The 18572-nt window shown below is 43.8% G+C and overlaps 1 protein-coding gene across 6 annotated transcripts in view; it reads left to right on the top strand.

The window, feature by feature from the left end:
- SPEN (spen family transcriptional repressor) overlaps positions 1-18572 on the top strand; it is a 71680-nt gene that overhangs the window by 38047 nt on the left and 15061 nt on the right. For 3 of the 6 annotated variants that reach the window (XM_035120375.2, XM_035120378.2, XM_035120380.2), the window contains 6 exons: positions 10725-10885; positions 11610-11810; positions 12488-12639; positions 14489-14614; positions 15170-15283; positions 16320-16433. In XM_035120375.2, coding sequence (XP_034976266.2) covers positions 10725-10885; positions 11610-11810; positions 12488-12639; positions 14489-14614; positions 15170-15283; positions 16320-16433 — 868 coding nt within the window. The remainder of the gene's footprint in view (positions 1-10724; positions 10886-11609; positions 11811-12487; positions 12640-14488; positions 14615-15169; positions 15284-16319; positions 16434-18572) is intronic. The other 3 variants (XM_035120376.2, XM_035120377.2, XM_035120379.2) reach the window with 3 other exon arrangements.

An 18572-nucleotide genomic window follows, 5' to 3' on the forward strand; every position in this document is an offset into this window, starting at 1 on the left:
CAAATAGCCATAACTTTCTTAAGGAGGTAAGCAGAAGAGCTTATGTACTGCATTTATATCCTGCCTTTTTCCCAAGGAGTACATGGTTCACTCCCCTCCTCAGTTAATCCCTACAACGACCCTGGGAGGTAGTTAAGAGGCTCTGACTGGCCCAAGGTCACCCAGTGAGCTTCATGACTGGGGATTTGAACCCTGATCTCCCATGTCCTAATCTAACCACTACATCACACTGGCTTTCTAGAATACTTCTGCTATGGGGCAGCGATATAATTTAAGTAGGTAAATAAATATGGGGAAAGCAATATGTCACTTAGAGAAGGATCTGAAATATTTCCCTTGAAGCTTGAACTGGTTTTATTCTGGATTGTTTGATTCGATGTTTTAATGTATTGCAAACTGCTTTAAGATTGTTTCTTTAAAACATTGAGCGGAATTGAAAAGAAATTAACAACAACAAGTTTCACGGGGGGGCGGGGCGGAGTGAGAATGATGCCTAGACATACTGTTGTGGTGACTGTAACCTAGATTTAAGATGACGTTTGGCAATTAGCTTATATATCTGAGTTTCTAACACTGAGAAGATCTAATCAAACAGGGTCTGTTTACCTGATTTTGGGCCCAGAGTAGCCAGGACTGAATAGTAATCAGCTGGAATAAGAGTTCTGTATTTTATATTTACACTGTATTGTTTGATGATAGTTAGAATGAGAAAAGTAGCTTTGTAATTTTGTATGTGTAATCGGTAAAAAGGAATGAAAAATGGCTGCTGAGAAACACCCTCATCTTCAAGATAAATGTCTTTGGCACTCTCATGTTAACTGATGGGGAGCATTTTGCCAACTGACTGAGAATCAACTGAACAAATCTGAATCGTTAGCTGCCTTCATGCTCCTGCAACAGGACATAGGGCACCCTCTAAAAGGGCACTTCCAGGAAGTCTTTCAATTACAGTACACAAGGAATCAGATTCCACACTGATGGCAAATTACCAGGTTCTACATACTCTTACCTCTACACCAATCACTCAATTTTTATATCTTTTTTTTCTCATAAATATTTACTAGGCATTCTATTCGGGTAGCAAATAAGGCACAGCTTAGCTTTGTGTAAGGGGTGTGTGTTGACACGCAGTGCAGTAGTTCGTTATTTTCATCCTGTGACAGCACAGAAGATGAAAGATTACGCAAATAATTCAGCCGTAATAGGATGCCTGCAAGCCTCTCACAACTTGCCTTCTCCCCCCCCCTCTCTCTGTGTGTGTTTCTGTGTGTCTTTCTCGCGCATGTGTGCTGTTTTGAGGAGCCAGACTATGAACATTTCTTCAAACTGATTTCAGAACAGAGACCGCTTTTGCTGCTGTTCTCTGAAAAGGGAAGCTAGGAGACACTGCAACCTGTTAACAGAAGACGCTGGCACTCCCCACTGAAAGCACCAGGCTAAGGAAACCTCTCCAGTTATTCCTACTGGAAAAGGGCACCTTCAATATTTAATCAAAATAATATGTAATCCGTTTATAAATTAGGGTTCTCCCTTAAGCTCTGATAACAAAACAATGTCTGAACAAATTTCTGTTAGGAAAAAATGATCCAAGTCTGAGAACTGTACCTAGATAATCAAATCTAGATGATGTCTGGCCCAGGACAAAGCGATATCTGTATTTTTAGGACTGTGACGCAATTAAAGGAAATGATAATGTCCATCAATCTAATTGAATCTGACTGCAACTGGAAAAAAAGTTAATGCTGTAGAAAAAAACTGTTTGTGGATGGTACACGCATGTCTCACAGAAGAAGCCAGTCTCATCACAAGATGCTCACCATCTATGTTTTTTATTTGTACAGTACTTCTCTTGATGTGTTGCATGGCTACCAGGAAATTGTTTTCCCCTATCATGAAGGTTTACAAGATTAAACCACAAAATAATACAATGAACTAAATTCAAACCAAACAAGAGAATAAAAAAAACGAACCAGAAAACTAGAATACAGGGAGGGTGAGAAGTCCCCTTGAGATAAGCTCTTTTTTGGGGGGGGGAGAATATTGTTAAGCCTTTTGGGGGGAAATTTACAAAATCCGGACATTGAGGTGATTGTCTGAAATCCCCCCCCCGACACTAATTCCGGCATTGGAATCCCAGACATGCCCAGGAAAATCCAGATGTATGGCAACGCTACCTTGAGAGAGCCCCCCACCAGAACACTTCCCACCCCTCTGATCCCTTCCAGCAGCCAGAGCAGATTTGCAGGATCAAAGCAGTCGGTGGAACAAATGTTTGACCAGCTAGAAAGTATGGTATTCAAGAGTTTAATTTATCCACTTTAGACATTGAGGTGATTGTCTGAAATCCCCCCCCCCGACACTAATTCCGGCATTGGAATCCCAGACATGCCCAGGAAAATCCAGATGTATGGCAACGCTACCTTGAGAGAGCCCCCCACCAGAACACTTCCCACCCCTCTGATCCCTTCCAGCAGCCAGAGCAGATTTGCAGGATCAAAGCAGTCGGTGGAACAAATGTTTGACCAGCTAGAAAGTATGGTATTCAAGAGTTTAATTTATCCACTTTATTTTGAAATCCTGAGTAACAAATCCTAAGCAGTTTATGGCGCATGGGGAAAATCTGGCAAGAGAAAGGTGCCAGTGGCAGGTGATTTTTAAATTCAAAACACACAGACAGTGAGAACAGAGGAGCATTGCCATCTAGTGGTAGGAGGGGAAATGATGCAGGAGATTGGAGCGTGACACTAAAAAGCAAGGACTGTCAGGAGCAAAGCAGTGTCTCTGGAACTACAAAATCAGTTCCATGTCCTCACCTTGGACACCAGTTCTTGGCCAGAGGAGCAAGTACAGTGGTTACAGGCCTCAGAACACACCAAGTGGAAGATAGTGTACAGAATGATTCCTGCAGTCCCCAGAGGAGAGATGAGTGGTGACTCCCAATGGAGGGAGACAGAGTGTGAGGATGAATGATTCCTGGTTTCAGTTGTCTCTGCAATGCCCAGAGTATGGAAAACAAGCAAGAAAAACGAACTCTTAATACAGGATGGCAAACATGACCTAATAGACATTACTGAAAGCTGGTGAGATGAGACTCATGACTGGAATGTAGAAAGTTTCTAAATGAAATAGAACAAACAGGAAAGGAGCAGGAGTAGCATCATATGTAAAGGATGTGTATGCTTGTGAAGAAATCCATGACCTGGAGCATGGAAGGCAGATTGAAAGTATATGAGTAAAAATTGTAGGAGAGGAAAACAGCAGTGACCTTATTGTGGGTGTCTGCTCCAAGCCAGATTGAGGACTTGGATGATTCCTTCCTAGAGCAGATTACCAAGCATTCAAAAGGTAGAGAGATATAGTAGTCATGGCAGACTTCAATTACCCCAATATCTATTGGAACTCAAACTCTGCGAAGAATGAAAGGTGCAATAAATTCCTCAGTTGCCTCACTGACAATTTTGTTTCCCAGAAACAGGTCATCTCTCTTAGACCTGGTGCTCACCAACAGGAAGGAAAATAGTGAAAGCACAGGGAACCTTGGGAAGAAATGATTATATCCTCCTGGGTTTCATTATACACAGGCAAGGGAAAAGTGAGTGTAGTTGGACATGCACTGGACTTTAAGAAGGCCAATTTCAAAAAGCTTAATAAGGAAGTGCTGTGTAAAGCCAGTGTTAGAAACACTGTCACATTTCTTTTCCTAAATGGAATTTGTTGTTGTTGTTGTTTGTTGTTGTTTGTTGTTGTTGTTGTTGTTGTTGTTGTTGTTGTTGTTGTTAATTTCACTTCTATACCACTTTGGAATCAAGAGATAGAAGGTACAACTGGCAAGTTTGGCCTTGGAGTTCAAAACGAAGCAGGGCAAAGGCTAATAGAGTTCTGTCAAGAGAACAAGCTGGTCATCACAAACACTCTTTTCCAACAACACAAGAGACAACTCTACGCATGGACATCACCAGATGGGCAGCATCGAAATCAGATTGATTATATTCTCAGCAGCCAAAGATGGAGAAGCTCTACAGTCAGCAAAAACAAGACCTGAGCTGACTGTGGCTCAGATCACCAGCTTCTTATAGCAAAATTCCAGCTTAAACTGAAGAAAGTAGGAAAATCCACTGGGCCAGTAAGACACAATCTAAATCAAATCCCTTATGAATACACAGTGGAAGTGAGGAACAGGTTTAAGGATTTAGATTTGGTGGGCAGAGTGCCTGAAGATGGATGGAGGCTCGTAACATTATGCAGGAGGCAGCAACGAAAACCATCCCAATGAAAAGGAAATCCAAGAAAACAAAGTGGCTGTCCAATGAGGCCTTACAAATAGCGGGGGAGAGAAGGCAAGCAAAATTTGAGGGAGATAGTGAAAGATACAGGATATTGAATGCAGATTTCCAAAAAAAAAAAATAGCAAGGAGAGACAAGAGGACCTTCTTAAATGAGCAATGCAAAAAATAGAGGATAACAACAGAATGGGAAAAACCAGAGATTCATTCAAGAAAATTGGAGATATGAAAGGAACATTTTGTACAAAGATTACCATAATAAAGGACAAAATTGGAAAGAACCTAACAGAAGCAGAAGACATCAAGAAGAGGTGGCAAGAATACACAGAGGAATTATACCAGAAAGATATGGAGGTTTCGTACACCCCAGGTAGTGTGGTTGCTGACCTTGAACCAGACATCCTGGAGAGTGAAGTCAAATGGGCCTTAGAAAGCACTGCAAATAACAAGGCCAGTGGAAGTGATGATATTCCAGCTGAACTATTTAAAATTTTAAAAGATGATGCTGTCAAGGTGCTACACTCAATATGCTAGCAAGTTTGGAAAACTCAGCAGTGGCCAGAGGATTGGAGAAGATCAGTCTACATCCCAATCCCAAAGAAGGGCAGTGCCAAAGAATGCTCCAACTACCGCACAATTGCACTCATTTCACATGCTAGCAAGGTTATGCTTAAAATTTCACAAGGCAGGCTTAAGCAGTATGTGGACCGAGAACTCCCAGAAGTGCAAGCTGGATTTCGAAGGGGCAGAGGAACCAGAGACCAAATTGCAAACATGCGCTGGATTATGGAGAAAGCTAGAGAGTTCCAGAAAAACGTCTACTTCTGCTTCATTGACTATGCAAAAGCCTTTGATTGTGTCGACCACAGCAAACTATGGCAAGCTCTTAATGAAATGGGAGTGTCTGATCACCTCATCTGTCTTCTGAGAAATCTCTGTGTGGGACAAGAAGCTACAGTTAGAACTGGATATGGAATAACTGATTGGTTCAAAATTGGGAAAGGAGTACGACAAGGCTGTATATTGTCTCCCTGCTTATTTAACTTATATGCAGAATTCATCATGCAAAAGGCTGTACTGGATGAATCCCAAACCGGAATTAAGATTGCCGGAAGAAATAACAACCTCTGATATGCTGATGACACAACCTTGATGGCAGAAAGTGAGGAGGAATTAAAGAACCTTATAATGAGGGTGCAAGAGGAGAGCGCAAAATATGGTCTGATGCTCAACATCAAAAAAAACAAGATCATGACCACTGGTCCCGTCACCTCCTGGCAAATAGAAGGGGACGAAATGGAGGTAGTGAGAGATTTTATTTTCTTGGGATCCATGATCACTGCAGATGGTGACAGCAGTCACGAAATTAAAAGACGCCTGCTTCTTGGGAGAAAAGCAATGACAAACCTAGACAGCATCTTAAAAAGCAGAGACATCACCTTGCCGACAAAGGTCCGTATAGTTAAAGCTATGGTTTTCCCAGTAGTGATGTATGGAAGTGAGAGCTGGACCATAAAGAAGGGTGATCACTGAAGAATTGATGCTTTTGAATTATGGTGCTGGAGGAGACTCTTGAGAGTCCCATGGACTGCAAGAAGATCCATTCTGAAGGAAATCAGCCCTGAGTGCTCACTGGAAGGACAGATCCTGAAGCTGAGGCTCCAATACTTTGGCCACCTCATGAGAAGAGAAGGCTTCCTGGAAAGGACCCTGATGCTGGGAAAGATTGAGGGCACAAGGAGAAGGGGACGACAGAGGACGAGATGGTTGGACAGTGTTCTCGAAGCTACAAACATGAGTTTGACCAAACTGTGGGAGGCAGTGGAAGACACGACTAAACAACAACAACCACCACTTTGTATTTCAAAGAAAAAATCTCAAAGTGGGTTACATTAAAGCCAGAAACAAAGCAATCCAGAATAAAACAGCGACAAGGCATCTCTACAGATCAGCTGGCCGACTGGCTGGTGCACAGCATGGTGCACAGCAGTGTCTTTTGAACACTGAATGTAAGGTGAATGAGGGTCTAGACCCTTGGAATATGTGCAATCTTGCATTCTACTTCCTAACTGGAGCTAGTTTATTGGCCTCATTCTATTATGCCCGAAGCATTCAACCTGAACTCCCTACCTTTGGCAGAGACATGATCATGGCTCAGTGATGCTACTAGAGTGGTGGATATACACCTTACTCTTGAAATGAGTCATCCATTGGAAAGGAATGGGATCTTCCAGGACATTCCTTTCTCTCAAGACAATAATCTGTCATTAATGAGTTGAATCTCCAGATGCCATCCTTTTGTACATAAAACCATAATTTTCATGCCATTGATAGGTATCCCAACCCAGTTTTAAGTTGCACTGTACTACCAAATAATTGTGCTTAGCAGAATCAGTTAACAGGGCACCTGAACCGAAACTTGGCTAGTAATTTAAAATTAATGTTTGAAATTCAGCCATACCACCTCTGCTGCTGCTTAGTCTTTGTGTCGCTGTCCCGCTGCTTGCCAGTCTCACAGTGCTGCAGTTATAGCAGAGGTCATATCTGATGAAATGTCTCTGTATAGGCCAGTGATGGCGAACCTATGACACGTGTGTCAGCACTGACACACATAGCCATTTTCGGTGACACGCGGCCGCATGCCGAGACCTCACTTCCGGCCAGCGGCGGAATGCCGTAGGTGACGCATCTCTGGGGTCCTTGTGGACTTCTGGCAAGGTAAGATGGTGGTCGGCATGGAGTTGCGGAGCTCCTGCAAGTGACCAGCGCTGCAGGAGCTGCCGGATGGGCTCCCGAGCCTCCGAAACTGCTGCTGCCACTGCCTGGACACTGGGGGCCACCAGTGCAGCAACTGGGGAGCTGCTGGACCCCACCCCCACCCCAAGAACCTGACGGATTGCCTTGAGGCACTCCAGAGGCCGGAGGAGGAAAAAGGAAGCCCCGGCCCCGCTGCCACTGCCACCGCCCCCGCAGAAAGGAGGGAGAAAAGAAGGAAAAACAAGGCAAAGGAGAACATGGGTCCTCTTGCTCCGTTGCCATCCCCGTCGCCCCCGCCTCAAGGGAGAGGAGGGGGCCCTTGGGGGAGGGAGAAGAACCCCGACCCCGACCTCGCTGCTGCCACCGCCGCCACCTCGCCGCCATCCCGGGAAGAGAGAAGAGACACCCAAGTAAGCTGAAAACCCTTCCCTGTTGCCCCGCCACCGCGCAAGCATAGCCGAGTGAGGGGAGAGGTGGGCTGAAGAGGGCCACGAGGAGGCACAAGCCCAACCTGAGCCCACCTTCCCAGCGCACCCGTTGGAGGAAGGCTTGAGCCCAGAGTCCCACTGGGAAAGACCCCTGGGTTTTGCCTTATTTTTTTCCCTTTTAAAATATTTTTAAAAATTTTTTAAAAATATTTTCCCCCTCTTCTTTTTCCTTTTTTTAAAAAGGGGAAACAATTATACATTTTTGTTATTTAAACTATAAAAATCACGAAATTATGGTTTTTTTCTCAAAGTGACACACCACCTGAGTTCTGCTCATTTTTTGACGAATTTTGACACACCAAGCTCAAAAGGTTGCCCATCACTGGTATAGGCAAAGCAACCATATGCCCCCTTGGCTGCTCCCTTTATTCCCGTGTAAAGTGCCCAGACCCTCCTATCTCTAACCCTCCTTTTCCAACTCCCATATCCCTACCACCCATTACTTCCTCAGACCACTGTCTACTTTGTTCCCTCTCTTTTCTCTACCGTGTTTCTAGATCGGGTTCCCAAACTGCAGTCCACAGACCATTCACACTTCATTCAGGTGATCCATGCCATGATTTGTAGCTGAAGACGGCACACCGATCACATTAAATATTAATATTGATTTTAATTATATTTCTGTTGCTTCTTTTGTTTCTTATATTTTGTATTTTATTACAGTTTGAATTCCATAAAATTGTAAGGCATAGTATGGTACAGTTGCTAAACAACAGGCAGAAATCCCATTAAGTGGTCCTCCATGACACTCAGCAGTTTTCAGGTGGACTGTGGGTGAAGTTTGGAAACCACTGTTCTAGATCATTCTCCCTAGTTTTTCTTCCACCTCCCACATAAAATTCTACTTGTCTTAAGCACTGTGAAATTTCTCCTTGTTGCCCTTTCATGCCTTAATTCCCCCTCTCCTACTCTACCTTCAGGGTCTTCCTTCTCCTTACTTATTAAATGTACTAGTCACTTTTTTGACATGGGAACTCAAAGCAACTTACAATATTTTAATCAAAAAACAAAACCAACACATACATCTGAATTGGCATTTTAAAAACACAATTTTAATACAGTGGTACCTCGGTTTATGAACACAATTGGTTCTGGAAGTCTGTTCATAAACTGAAGTGTTCATAAACTGAAGTGAACTTTCCCATTGAAAGTAATGGAAAGTGGATTAATCTGTTCCAGACGGTCCGCAGAGTACTTAAACTGAAGTGTTCATAAACTGAAGTGAACTTTCCCATTGAAAGTAATGGAAAGTGGATTAATCTGTTCCAGACGGGTCCACGGAGTACTGAACCTGAAGCGTACTTAACCTGAAGCATGGGTGTAATTGGTTCCGGAAGTCTGTTCATAAACTGAAGCGAACTTTCCCATTGAAAGTAATGGAAAGTGAATTAATCCGTTCCAGATGGGTCCACGGCATTCGTAAACCGAAAATTCGTAAACCGAGGTGTTCATAAACCGAGGTTCCACTGTATTTTTGTTTTCCCACTATGCACCTTCATATAGCTTTCTTATCCTCAGGGCTCCCTGTCCATTAGCTTCTCTACCTCCTCTCAGGGCCATCAAAATTTTCAACCACAACCCTGCAATGTTTTAATCACAACTAACCAACACCCTTTTCCTCATGGAAGGTGGACTGTGAGCTACTCTGAACTGTCCTAGCCATTGCACCAATCAGCCGATCATTGTCAAGGTGTCCCCATAATTAACAATTAGCATCAGCGGAGTCAGCAAGCCATAAGCCCATTCACGTGACACTGTGAGGAGGAAGTTGTTCCAAGATAAGTAGAGTCCCTTGGCTTTGTGAAGATTTTTGTTTAATTTTTGCTTCCTTTTCATTTTCACTTGATTGGGGCTTTAAGCTTATGTCCAAAAGGGTGTGCAACTTATTCCGCACCCCTGGGACCAATTTATTGAGAACCATTACTTTTGTTTAGTTGCCATCTAACTTTTTGTTGATTTGTGGCCCTTTTCTTCAGGTGAGTCATTTTGCTTTGTGCCCTTGTATATGAACAGAAAAAGCAGAACATTAATTTCCTAATTATGAGCTTGTCAGTGAAAATTGAGTACAATTGACCCATTGAAAAAACCCATTCCGCCCCTGCTCAGCTCTGCTCTGCCCTGCCTCGTTCTGACCTCCCCTGCCTCCATTCCGCCTTTTTAGTGATGTTTCAGTGATGTCTTTTTTTTTTAAGTTTTAAAAATATACTTTATTGGTCTTTAAAAGGTTTACAAAATCATTAAATCATATAACTCATACATATCAAATCCACTCATTCGAACATAAAGATTAATTAAATCAAATAAATCATATAAATCATAAATATTTCAAATCCAATCATCCAACATAATACAACTAATAGATACAAAATCATAATAATTAAGTTACATAAGGGAAAATGAAAGAAGAAAAAAATAAGGGAAAAAAAGAAATGGAAAAATAAAAGTAAAAAGAACACATGAATCAGCAAAAATGAAAGTAGAAAAAACATGAATAAAAAGGTTTCCTTCCTACTATTTACAACACGCTTCCCTTCACTTAATCACTTTTCCCGCTATATCTCTATTTCTTTATTTGTTTTCTTTTCTGTTTCAGTGATGTCTTTAAGGTGTTTCTGGGTCACTTCCGGGTTTGGCATGATGTGCATATACACAGTTGCACACATATTGAACTTGTGTAAACGTTTGGCTACCTGTATATAGTGTGAAAGACGTGAATGACTAGTTTTTGGATTTAATGTATTCTTATAAAAATTAAAAATTCACTTTTGTTCAGGAAACGTGTGAATTGAGACCTGGGAATCTTAACTTGCAGCCAGTATGCCCAGATTTACAATAAACTTAAAAAAGAGTCTATATAACTCCCCAGTTATTTGACTGTATTGGGTTCCTTAATCACAGAATAGTTTCATAATTATTTTGTTAATTTAAACCCCGCTTAGGACTGAAAAGAGATCTCAGATTTCTAATTGCCCTGGGACAAGACACTTGAGTTTTTCCCATGTACAAAAAGCAAACAATCTCCCACACCCTATTATTCCTCAGGGAAGACTTTGGCACCCTCATGCTGTCCCCAAATGTATATGCTGCTTTTCTGCTGATGGGTAAAATAATTTGGCCTTGGGCACCTTTTTGTTTCAACGCAATGACCTGACAGCCTCCCTATGCTGAATTTTCCATTCCCTTTTTACTTCCACAGTAGTGACTCCAGCAGCAGCTCAAGTGACGAGTCTCCGGCCCGTTCAGTTCAATCCACGGCAGTTCCAGCACCCACCTCCCAGTTGCTTCCATCTCTGGAAAAAGATGAGCCCCGCAAAAGTTTTGGGATTAAGGTTCAGAATCTTCCAGTGCGCTCCACAGGTAAGATCTAAAGAGGCGCCAGCAGCATCACCTATAATTGATGTTAAACCAAAGCGATATTGTGACTGCCCATAATATGCCACTGGAAAACGCAAGCTCTGTATAATGAGCTTTGAACTGCATTGGTAGGCTACCGCTGACATGAATGCTGGTGGGAAATATGTCATATTGCAAATGGGGCAGCATTAATTTTGAAAGAGGGTTTTTTAAAGCAGTCTGGTTCATCAACCTAAGTTGCATGGAATTTTCCTACCACAGTTGTGTATGTGCCTTTAAATCAAAATTCTGTGCACAGTTTTATCAGTTTTGCACAAAAGAGGACTGAGCAAATTTGCGCAGTTTTGGCTCCGCTCATCCTGGAAAAGGGCAAGAAGCAACAGAGCAATGCCAGTGGAGGCTGTATTGAGGTTCCCTTATGGCCAGGGTGATTCTGCTAGGCTTCTCCAAGTGCAGACTACACATTGCTCTATGCAGGGAATGGTTGACAGCAGAAAGAGGGGAATTGGGGAGGAGAGGTGGCATGTTTGGTTGGGAGAAGGGTGAATCCAAGCAGCTTGTTCTGCAGGTGGCAGTTCTGTGTGTATGTAACACTATACATTTAGAAATAGAAAGTCACAACACCAAAGAGTACAAACCGCAACCTTTGTGTTGCGTTTTCCAAAAAGGCTACAGTGTCTTTTGTAACCATCAGCATGAATCTTCTGCTTTGCTTCTTGGGGTGTAGACACCAGCCTTAAAGATGGTTTATTCCACGAGTTCAAGAAGTACGGGAAGGTGACATCTGTGCAGATTCACGGAGCCTCTGAAGAGCGATATGGACTGGTGTTCTTCCGGCAACAGGAGGATCAGGAGAAAGCGCTCAATGCTTCCAAAGGGAAACTCTTCTTTGGCATGCAGATTGAAGTGACTGCTTGGATAGGGCCAGGTGAGCGCAAGGAGGTTGTTGTAAGGAGGTTGTTGCTGGCCCTTGAAAATGGCAGGTAGCCTTGTGCTGGCCCCTTAAAGGAAAATCCAAATAACAACAGTTTGGCCTAACTGAAGCACAACAAAGCCATGAGCTTTTTAAGTTCTCCAGAATGGAGAAAATTCATGAAAAAAGCTAGCTTGCTTGTTGCTTTACATAGGAAATATTGAAACAGACTCATTCTCTTCCAGGAAACTTGGAGCTGTTGGAGATTGAACATGGGGCATTCTGCTTTCAAAGCAGATGCTCTACCAGTGAGCTATGGCTCTTCTTCAAGTTTAGCGATGCTTAAGTTGGCCCTAACAAAAACATTAGCCAGCTGGTCATTTTTGGTGGATTGGGACCATCCACCAGGAACCTCTTCACAAATCTCATTGAAGTGGGCGGGAGCTCTTGTTTCAGTTTTCCTTCCAGATTAGTCTGTTGAATTTAGTTTCTGCTTACGGAATAGGAGTTGGTAGACTGCTTTGACCTTTAATTTGTTGGCATTACTAGATCTATGATCATTTGAAATGGGGTGGGATGAAGCTCAGCCCTCCTGACATGGCACTTTAGAGAGATTTAGGCACTACAGAATGTTAAAGAGAGAAGACACCACAGAATGTTAAAAGAACTTTTTTTTAATCACCTGCCTCCAGAAACAGAGAGCGAGAATGAATTTCGGCCTTTAGATGAAAGAATAGATGAATTCCACCCCAAGGCAACGAGAACTCTGTTCATCGGCAATCTAGAAAAAACCACCACTTATCATGACCTTCGCAACATTTTCCAGCGTTTTGGAGGGATAGTGGTATGTACAGTGTGTGTGTGTTTGTATCAGTTCATTTGAGAGAGAAGCATGTTTCAGCTCATTAAAGATAAGCTGTGAAGGTCCATTAATCTGATAAGCATCACTGGATCTTATTGAGCCATGATATAGAAAGAATAAATTTGGAAGGGGGAAAAGGCAGCTTCCCTATCCCTGGATAGCAATGTCTTGACATCCTTACATTGAAAACAACCCCGTTTGATCTGCTGAATGCTCTGCGCCCTACATATGTCAGATACTGCCTCCTTTGCTGTGCTCCCTTGCAAGAAGAGGTGGCACTTGAGGCAGCTGGTTAGAAGGCTTGCCTGGCCCTTCCCACCTATAAGTGCCCAAGGAGGAAGAGCACCGGGGGCAGCTGTGCAGCCCTGGGACTTCCCTTCCCGAAGGGCGCAGCTCTTCTTGCTTTGTCTTGAAGAGGTGGAGCCTTTTCACTTGCTTACTAGGCATTTGCTAAACTCATGTCCATGGCTGAACAATGCAAGCCTGGTTCAGCAGAAACTGCTTCCACTTCTGTGTGTTTGGCATTGGGGAAGGAGAATGTGTTAGCAAGCAGGACCAAGAGCTGCCTGGGTTGAGTGTTGCCAGGCCTTTTAATCCCCCACCTGCACGCCCTGAAAAGCACTGCGTGCAAACTCAGGAAACATCCAGGAGAAAAGAGACTGTCATTTGCGCACACTGACTGTGGCAGTAGGGTATGTTGCAGATCCACTGTTGTGTGGATGCCTCGTCATTAATGGGAAAGTGACACCTAGGGTTGTAGCTGTTTGTTTTTGCTTTAATTGCTTGCTCACGGCAAGTCAGTCACCCTAAGTTGGAAGCTATGCTGCTACGTCACTAGAACAAAGACTGGCTGGTGTTAGAGAAGTCCCCTCTTTGGGCAAGTCTTTGCTTCCCCACCTTTGTTTGGAGCCAAAGGCTTCTGGGAATGGAAATCTTCTCTGGATCTTTTGCTCTTGTCCCTGGACTTGTTGAAGGTGCTGGAGTCTCCTTCCTTGCCTGCTCACAAAGGCAGAAGTGAGTGTTGTTTTGCAAAAATAGAAAGTGTCCAGCTTCTATTTCTAGCTTGGGAGAATGACTCGTCCTACTCAGAGAACATTGTGCCTGCCTCGGCTCCTAGTCATCAGAGTGAAGGCTGGCCAAAATGTTGTTTATCCTTCTGCCTGCCTAAGCCCATTAAATCCCCAGGTAGATAATTTCTCTGGGACAGGTTTTAAATATTTCCAGAGTATCTTAGTCACTGCTAAGATTTCAGCTGTCGCTAAAGACACACACACACACACACACACACACACACACACACACACAGCCAGCATTCAGATAACTAATCAGCATCACAGTATTGTTGCTGTTGTTCATCTGGATTTTATTGTGTGCGTCATCTTAGAATGAGCTGTGAGATGAGGAAGGGAGGGAAGAGTGGATTGTTGTGGTTTTGCATGAGCAGTATTTTTAAGAGCATAAAAATAGGACAGGAACACTGAATGGTTCTGGGGTATTGTCTTTTAGAAAAAGAAGCTGGGGAGGGGAAACTGCTTCTGTCACTTGTGTCCACACCCCAACCTGACCTTGCTGGTTTAGGAAGCAAAGGAGAGTCCACAGATGTGAGTGGATACTTGACCTAGGGCCACCAGTTGCAGACTCCCACTTACGTTGCTGAGCTTTACCTTGCCAACAACTGTTTTAAACTGGAGTCAGCTGCATCCCTGAAGGCCAACCTGCAAAACTATGAGCCTGCTTCCTCCTTAGCAGGGCATTCTCTTTGACCAGCAGTCCTCTTGGTGCCCTGTGGCCTAGTTGTCTTTCAGTGTGAATTGCTTTCCTTCCCCACCAGGATATTGACATCAAGAAAGTGAACGGGGTTCCCCAGTATGCATTCCTGCAGTACTGTGATATTACAAGTGTGTGTAAAGCGATCAAGAAGATGGATGGGGAATATCTCGGAAATAATCGGCTCAAGGTAAATTTTCTCCTAGAAGTACTGCTCTTTGAGGGGTTTTTTTTGTTTTTGTTTCCAGAGATTTTAAGTGATTCTTGTCAGCTTGAGCCGTGAAGCATGGATAAGATGCCCTGTGTCCCTCTTAGGGCCTTTCTGTTTGCTTGTAGTTGAGATCGGATTGTTTTTTGGGATTTTTCAGTCCCTCCAGATGGCACGAATGGGCAAAGTTGTTTGACCATCTTGGTGCAGAACCCGGAAACTGAATGGGTGTGGAGGTGGCATTTGTTTCCTTGGCCATTCACAGTTTTCTCTCCAGCTCCTTGTCCTGCCTGTCCAGTACGGACTGCAAGTTGCACTTGATTCACTTGCCATAGGAAGGGACCACATTTTGTGTCCATTTAAGCTTCTGGAATTTATGTTAATTAAAACTGGCTTTTAAAAACCCAAAAACTGGCTTAGTACGTACTTGCTCACCCCTGCTATATGGATCTTAGCTTAGAATTAGGCCTGCTCTTGTTAAATGAGCTTAATTGTGAATTCTTTGACTGACTGGAAGTTTTGCCCTTTTGTGTCCAGCTGGGCTTTGGGAAGAGCATGCCCACCAACTGCATGTGGTTGGATGGTCTTTCGACAAACGTGACGGATCAGTATTTAACGCGACATTTCTGCCGCTATGGTCCTGTGGTGAAGGTAGGTGGGAGGCTTTCTGCAGCACGAAGAGGTCTCCTCTCTTCCTTCCTCAATACACCTGCTCTTTTCTGACCCTACATTCAAACTCCGCCCTGAAGACCTGCTTCTGTCTCTCTATTTCTCTCTCTCTCCGGGCTGAGCCTATCCTTCTGAGAGGTCCAAAGCTCTCGCCAACTTTTTTTTCCAGTTGGGGAAATGGCATGTTAAGGCAAGCCAAACGTATGCAGAGAGTGCTTGGTGTGTCTGCCCACCTTCTCTTCCTCCTCCCCACCTTTGCAAAACTGTGAACCCCCCTAGAATTGTGGATGCATGGCCCACTTCAGTGACAGGGCTCAGATTAGTCACATTAGATGCAGAAGTTGTCTTATGGCTCCCATTCTAAATGCAGAGGCAACTGACTTCTCCCCCCTCCCCCAATGCCTTTAATCTCCCCTCTTCCCCCTTGCAGGTATCTCAGGTACATGCACTGAGCTGCCTTATAATCTCTGGAGCAGAGGTTGATCTTAAAGTCATGTAGCACCTCTGCATGAATGAACCATGAAGGGGGTTGGACAAGCTTGAGCCAGGAATGCCTCCTGCATAATCTCTGCAGGGAGTGGGTGGGATTTTGAACTCTTGGCATTACTTCCACAAAGCCTGCTGGTGCATTGTGTCTCGAGCAGCACACATTTATCTCCTTAGTGAAACTGTGGTTTCTTACACTTGTTTTTGTTCTGTTTTTTAAACAGAATTTGTACTCTCTGGGCATAAAATTTGCAACTGCAGGGAAATAAGTAAAATACAGAAAAACAAAATAAAGGCCTACCAATGCCTCAAGCCACTTTATTCTCAATCTAGAGCAGTCCCTTTTGCCCCTTTTTATTGTCTCTCTTACAAGATGCCTTGTTGCGGGGAAGGCTGAAAATGCCTCTAAATTTGGTGTTGTAACCGTATCTATTCTCCCTGCCCCTAGTTACATTTGTTTGCTGGGACTGACGTTTCTGTCCTGTGGATGAGGCTCTTATTTTGGTTTTGTTTTGTTTTTTTGTTCTTACAGGTGGTGTTTGACCGCTTAAAAGGCATGGCTCTCGTTATCTACAATGAAATTGAATATGCACAAGCTGCTGTAAAAGAGACCAAGGGGAGGAAAATCGGTGGGAATAAAATTAAGGTCTGCAAAATTAAGTTCCTAAAGATTAGTAGTAATGATAATAAACAATAGTAAATAATAGGCCAGGCAGGGGAATTGCTTAATGACACAGAATGGTTTGCCAAAGTTTTTATAAGATTGATTATTGTCACCCCCCTCTGCCGAGTGGAGCTGTGCGGGCATCTCCAACTGCTGCTTCCAGCCTTTCCCTTCCTGTCATTTGCTTTGCTCAGTTCTTCTCCTTTCCTAAGTTCTTTGGCTGCTGGACCTTGTGCCGCTAATATCTCTGCAGCTGTAGAATTTCCTTTGCCCTCTTGGCTCACCACATCCTTCCCAAGGAGAGATCACCTTGAGCGCAGGAGTCTTGCCTTGTGTACATGGATGTGCCAGGTGTGTTGTGCCATTTGGGGCATAATAAAGGCATGTGCTGTGTCCCATGGTGCTTTTTCCGAGATGGAGATAAGTTCTACGTCAGAGGAAAGATGTGGTCCTTGCGGTGCATTGGGCACTGCCCAGGACGGCCTTTCAAATGTTGTCTCCTCTTGTCTTGCTTGGTTATCTGCTTCCAAATAAGACATCCTACCTGGTGTCAGGGGTGTGGGTAGCCCTCAGTAGGATAGCCCTCCCCAACCTAGTGCCCTCCCAGTGTTTTGGACCACAACTCACATAAGTCCCAGCCAGCAGGAAGCCACCATATTTGGGGGGGGTAGGTAGGTGGGGCAGGGGACTGCACTAAGAGGTGAACACCTTAAAAGTGCACTGTATAGGATGAATTTAACATTGAGCCTCCTGTGTGTTAGTTCTATAGTTTGTGTGGCTTCAGTGAGTTTGATTTCTGCCTGCCCTGTTGCTGTGGAGTATTACAGAATGTCTTCTGGTGCATCCGTCTTTGATTAAAATTAGCCGTTTGGTTTTTTTTTTTTACATTGTAACAGGTGTTTGAGGATTGTTTATTCAACTTCCTGAGAGAGGGATTTATTGAATCTAATTTATAGAGTTGGAAGGGACTCCAAGGGTCATCTAGTCCAACTCCCTGCAATGCAGGAGCCTCAGCTAAAGCATCCATGACAGATAGCCACCCAACCTCTGCTTAAAAACCTCCAAGGAAGGAGAGTTCACAACCTTCCAAGGGAGACTGTTCCACTGTTGAACAGCTCTTGCGTCAGAAAATTTTTCTGTGTGTTTAATCTAAATCTCCTTTTTTGTGACTTGAAGCCATTGGTAAGAATTCTACTTTCCAGAGCAGGGGAAAAAAGCTTCCATGTGACAACCCTTTAGATATTTGAAGATTGCTATCATATTTCCTCTCGGTCTCCTCTTTTCCATGCTATACATACCTAGCTCCTTCAACCGCCCCTCATAAGGCTTGGCTTCTAGACCTTGATCATCCTAGTTGCCCTCCTCTGCACACGTTCCAGCTTGTCAACATCCTTCTTAAATTGTGGCACCCAGAACTTGACACAGTATTCCAGGGTTGGTCTGACCAAGACAGAATAAAGTGATACTATTACTTCCCTGGGACGTGAGTGGCGCTGTGGTCTAAACCACTGAGCCTAGGGCTTGCTGATCAGAAGGTCTGCGGTTCGAATCCCCACAATGGGGTGAGCTACCGTTGCTCAGTCCCAGCTCCTGCCAACCTAGCAGTTCGAAAGCACCCCCAAAAAGTGCAAGTAGATAAATAGGTACCACTCTGGTGGGAAGGTAAATGGCGTTTCCGTGTGCTGCTTAGTCATGCTGGCCACATGACCCGGAAAAACTGTCTGCAGACAAACGTCGGCTCCCTCAGCCAGTAAAGCGAGATGAGCGCCACAACCCCAGAGTCGTTTGCGACTGGACTTAACTGTCAGGGGTCCTTTACCTTGATCTGAACACTATACTTCTGTTGATACAGCCTAGAATAGCGTTTGCCTTTTTTTTTTGCTACTGTTGCCTCATGTTAAGCTTGTGGTCCACCAAGACCCCTCAATCCTTTTCACATGTACTTCTAGTAACCCAGGTGTCCCCCATCCTATATTTGTGCATCTGGTTCTTCTGTCTAAGTGCAGAACCTTACATTTATCCCTTTTGCAATTCTTTTTGTTAGCTTGCACCCAGTTCTCCAATATGTCTTTTTGAATTTTGATTCTGTCTTCTGTGGCATTTGCTACTGCTCCCAGTTTT

The sequence above is a fragment of the Zootoca vivipara genome, chromosome 6 (genome assembly GCF_963506605.1).
Source record: "Zootoca vivipara chromosome 6, rZooViv1.1, whole genome shotgun sequence".
Lineage (NCBI taxonomy): Eukaryota > Metazoa > Chordata > Lepidosauria > Squamata > Lacertidae > Zootoca > Zootoca vivipara.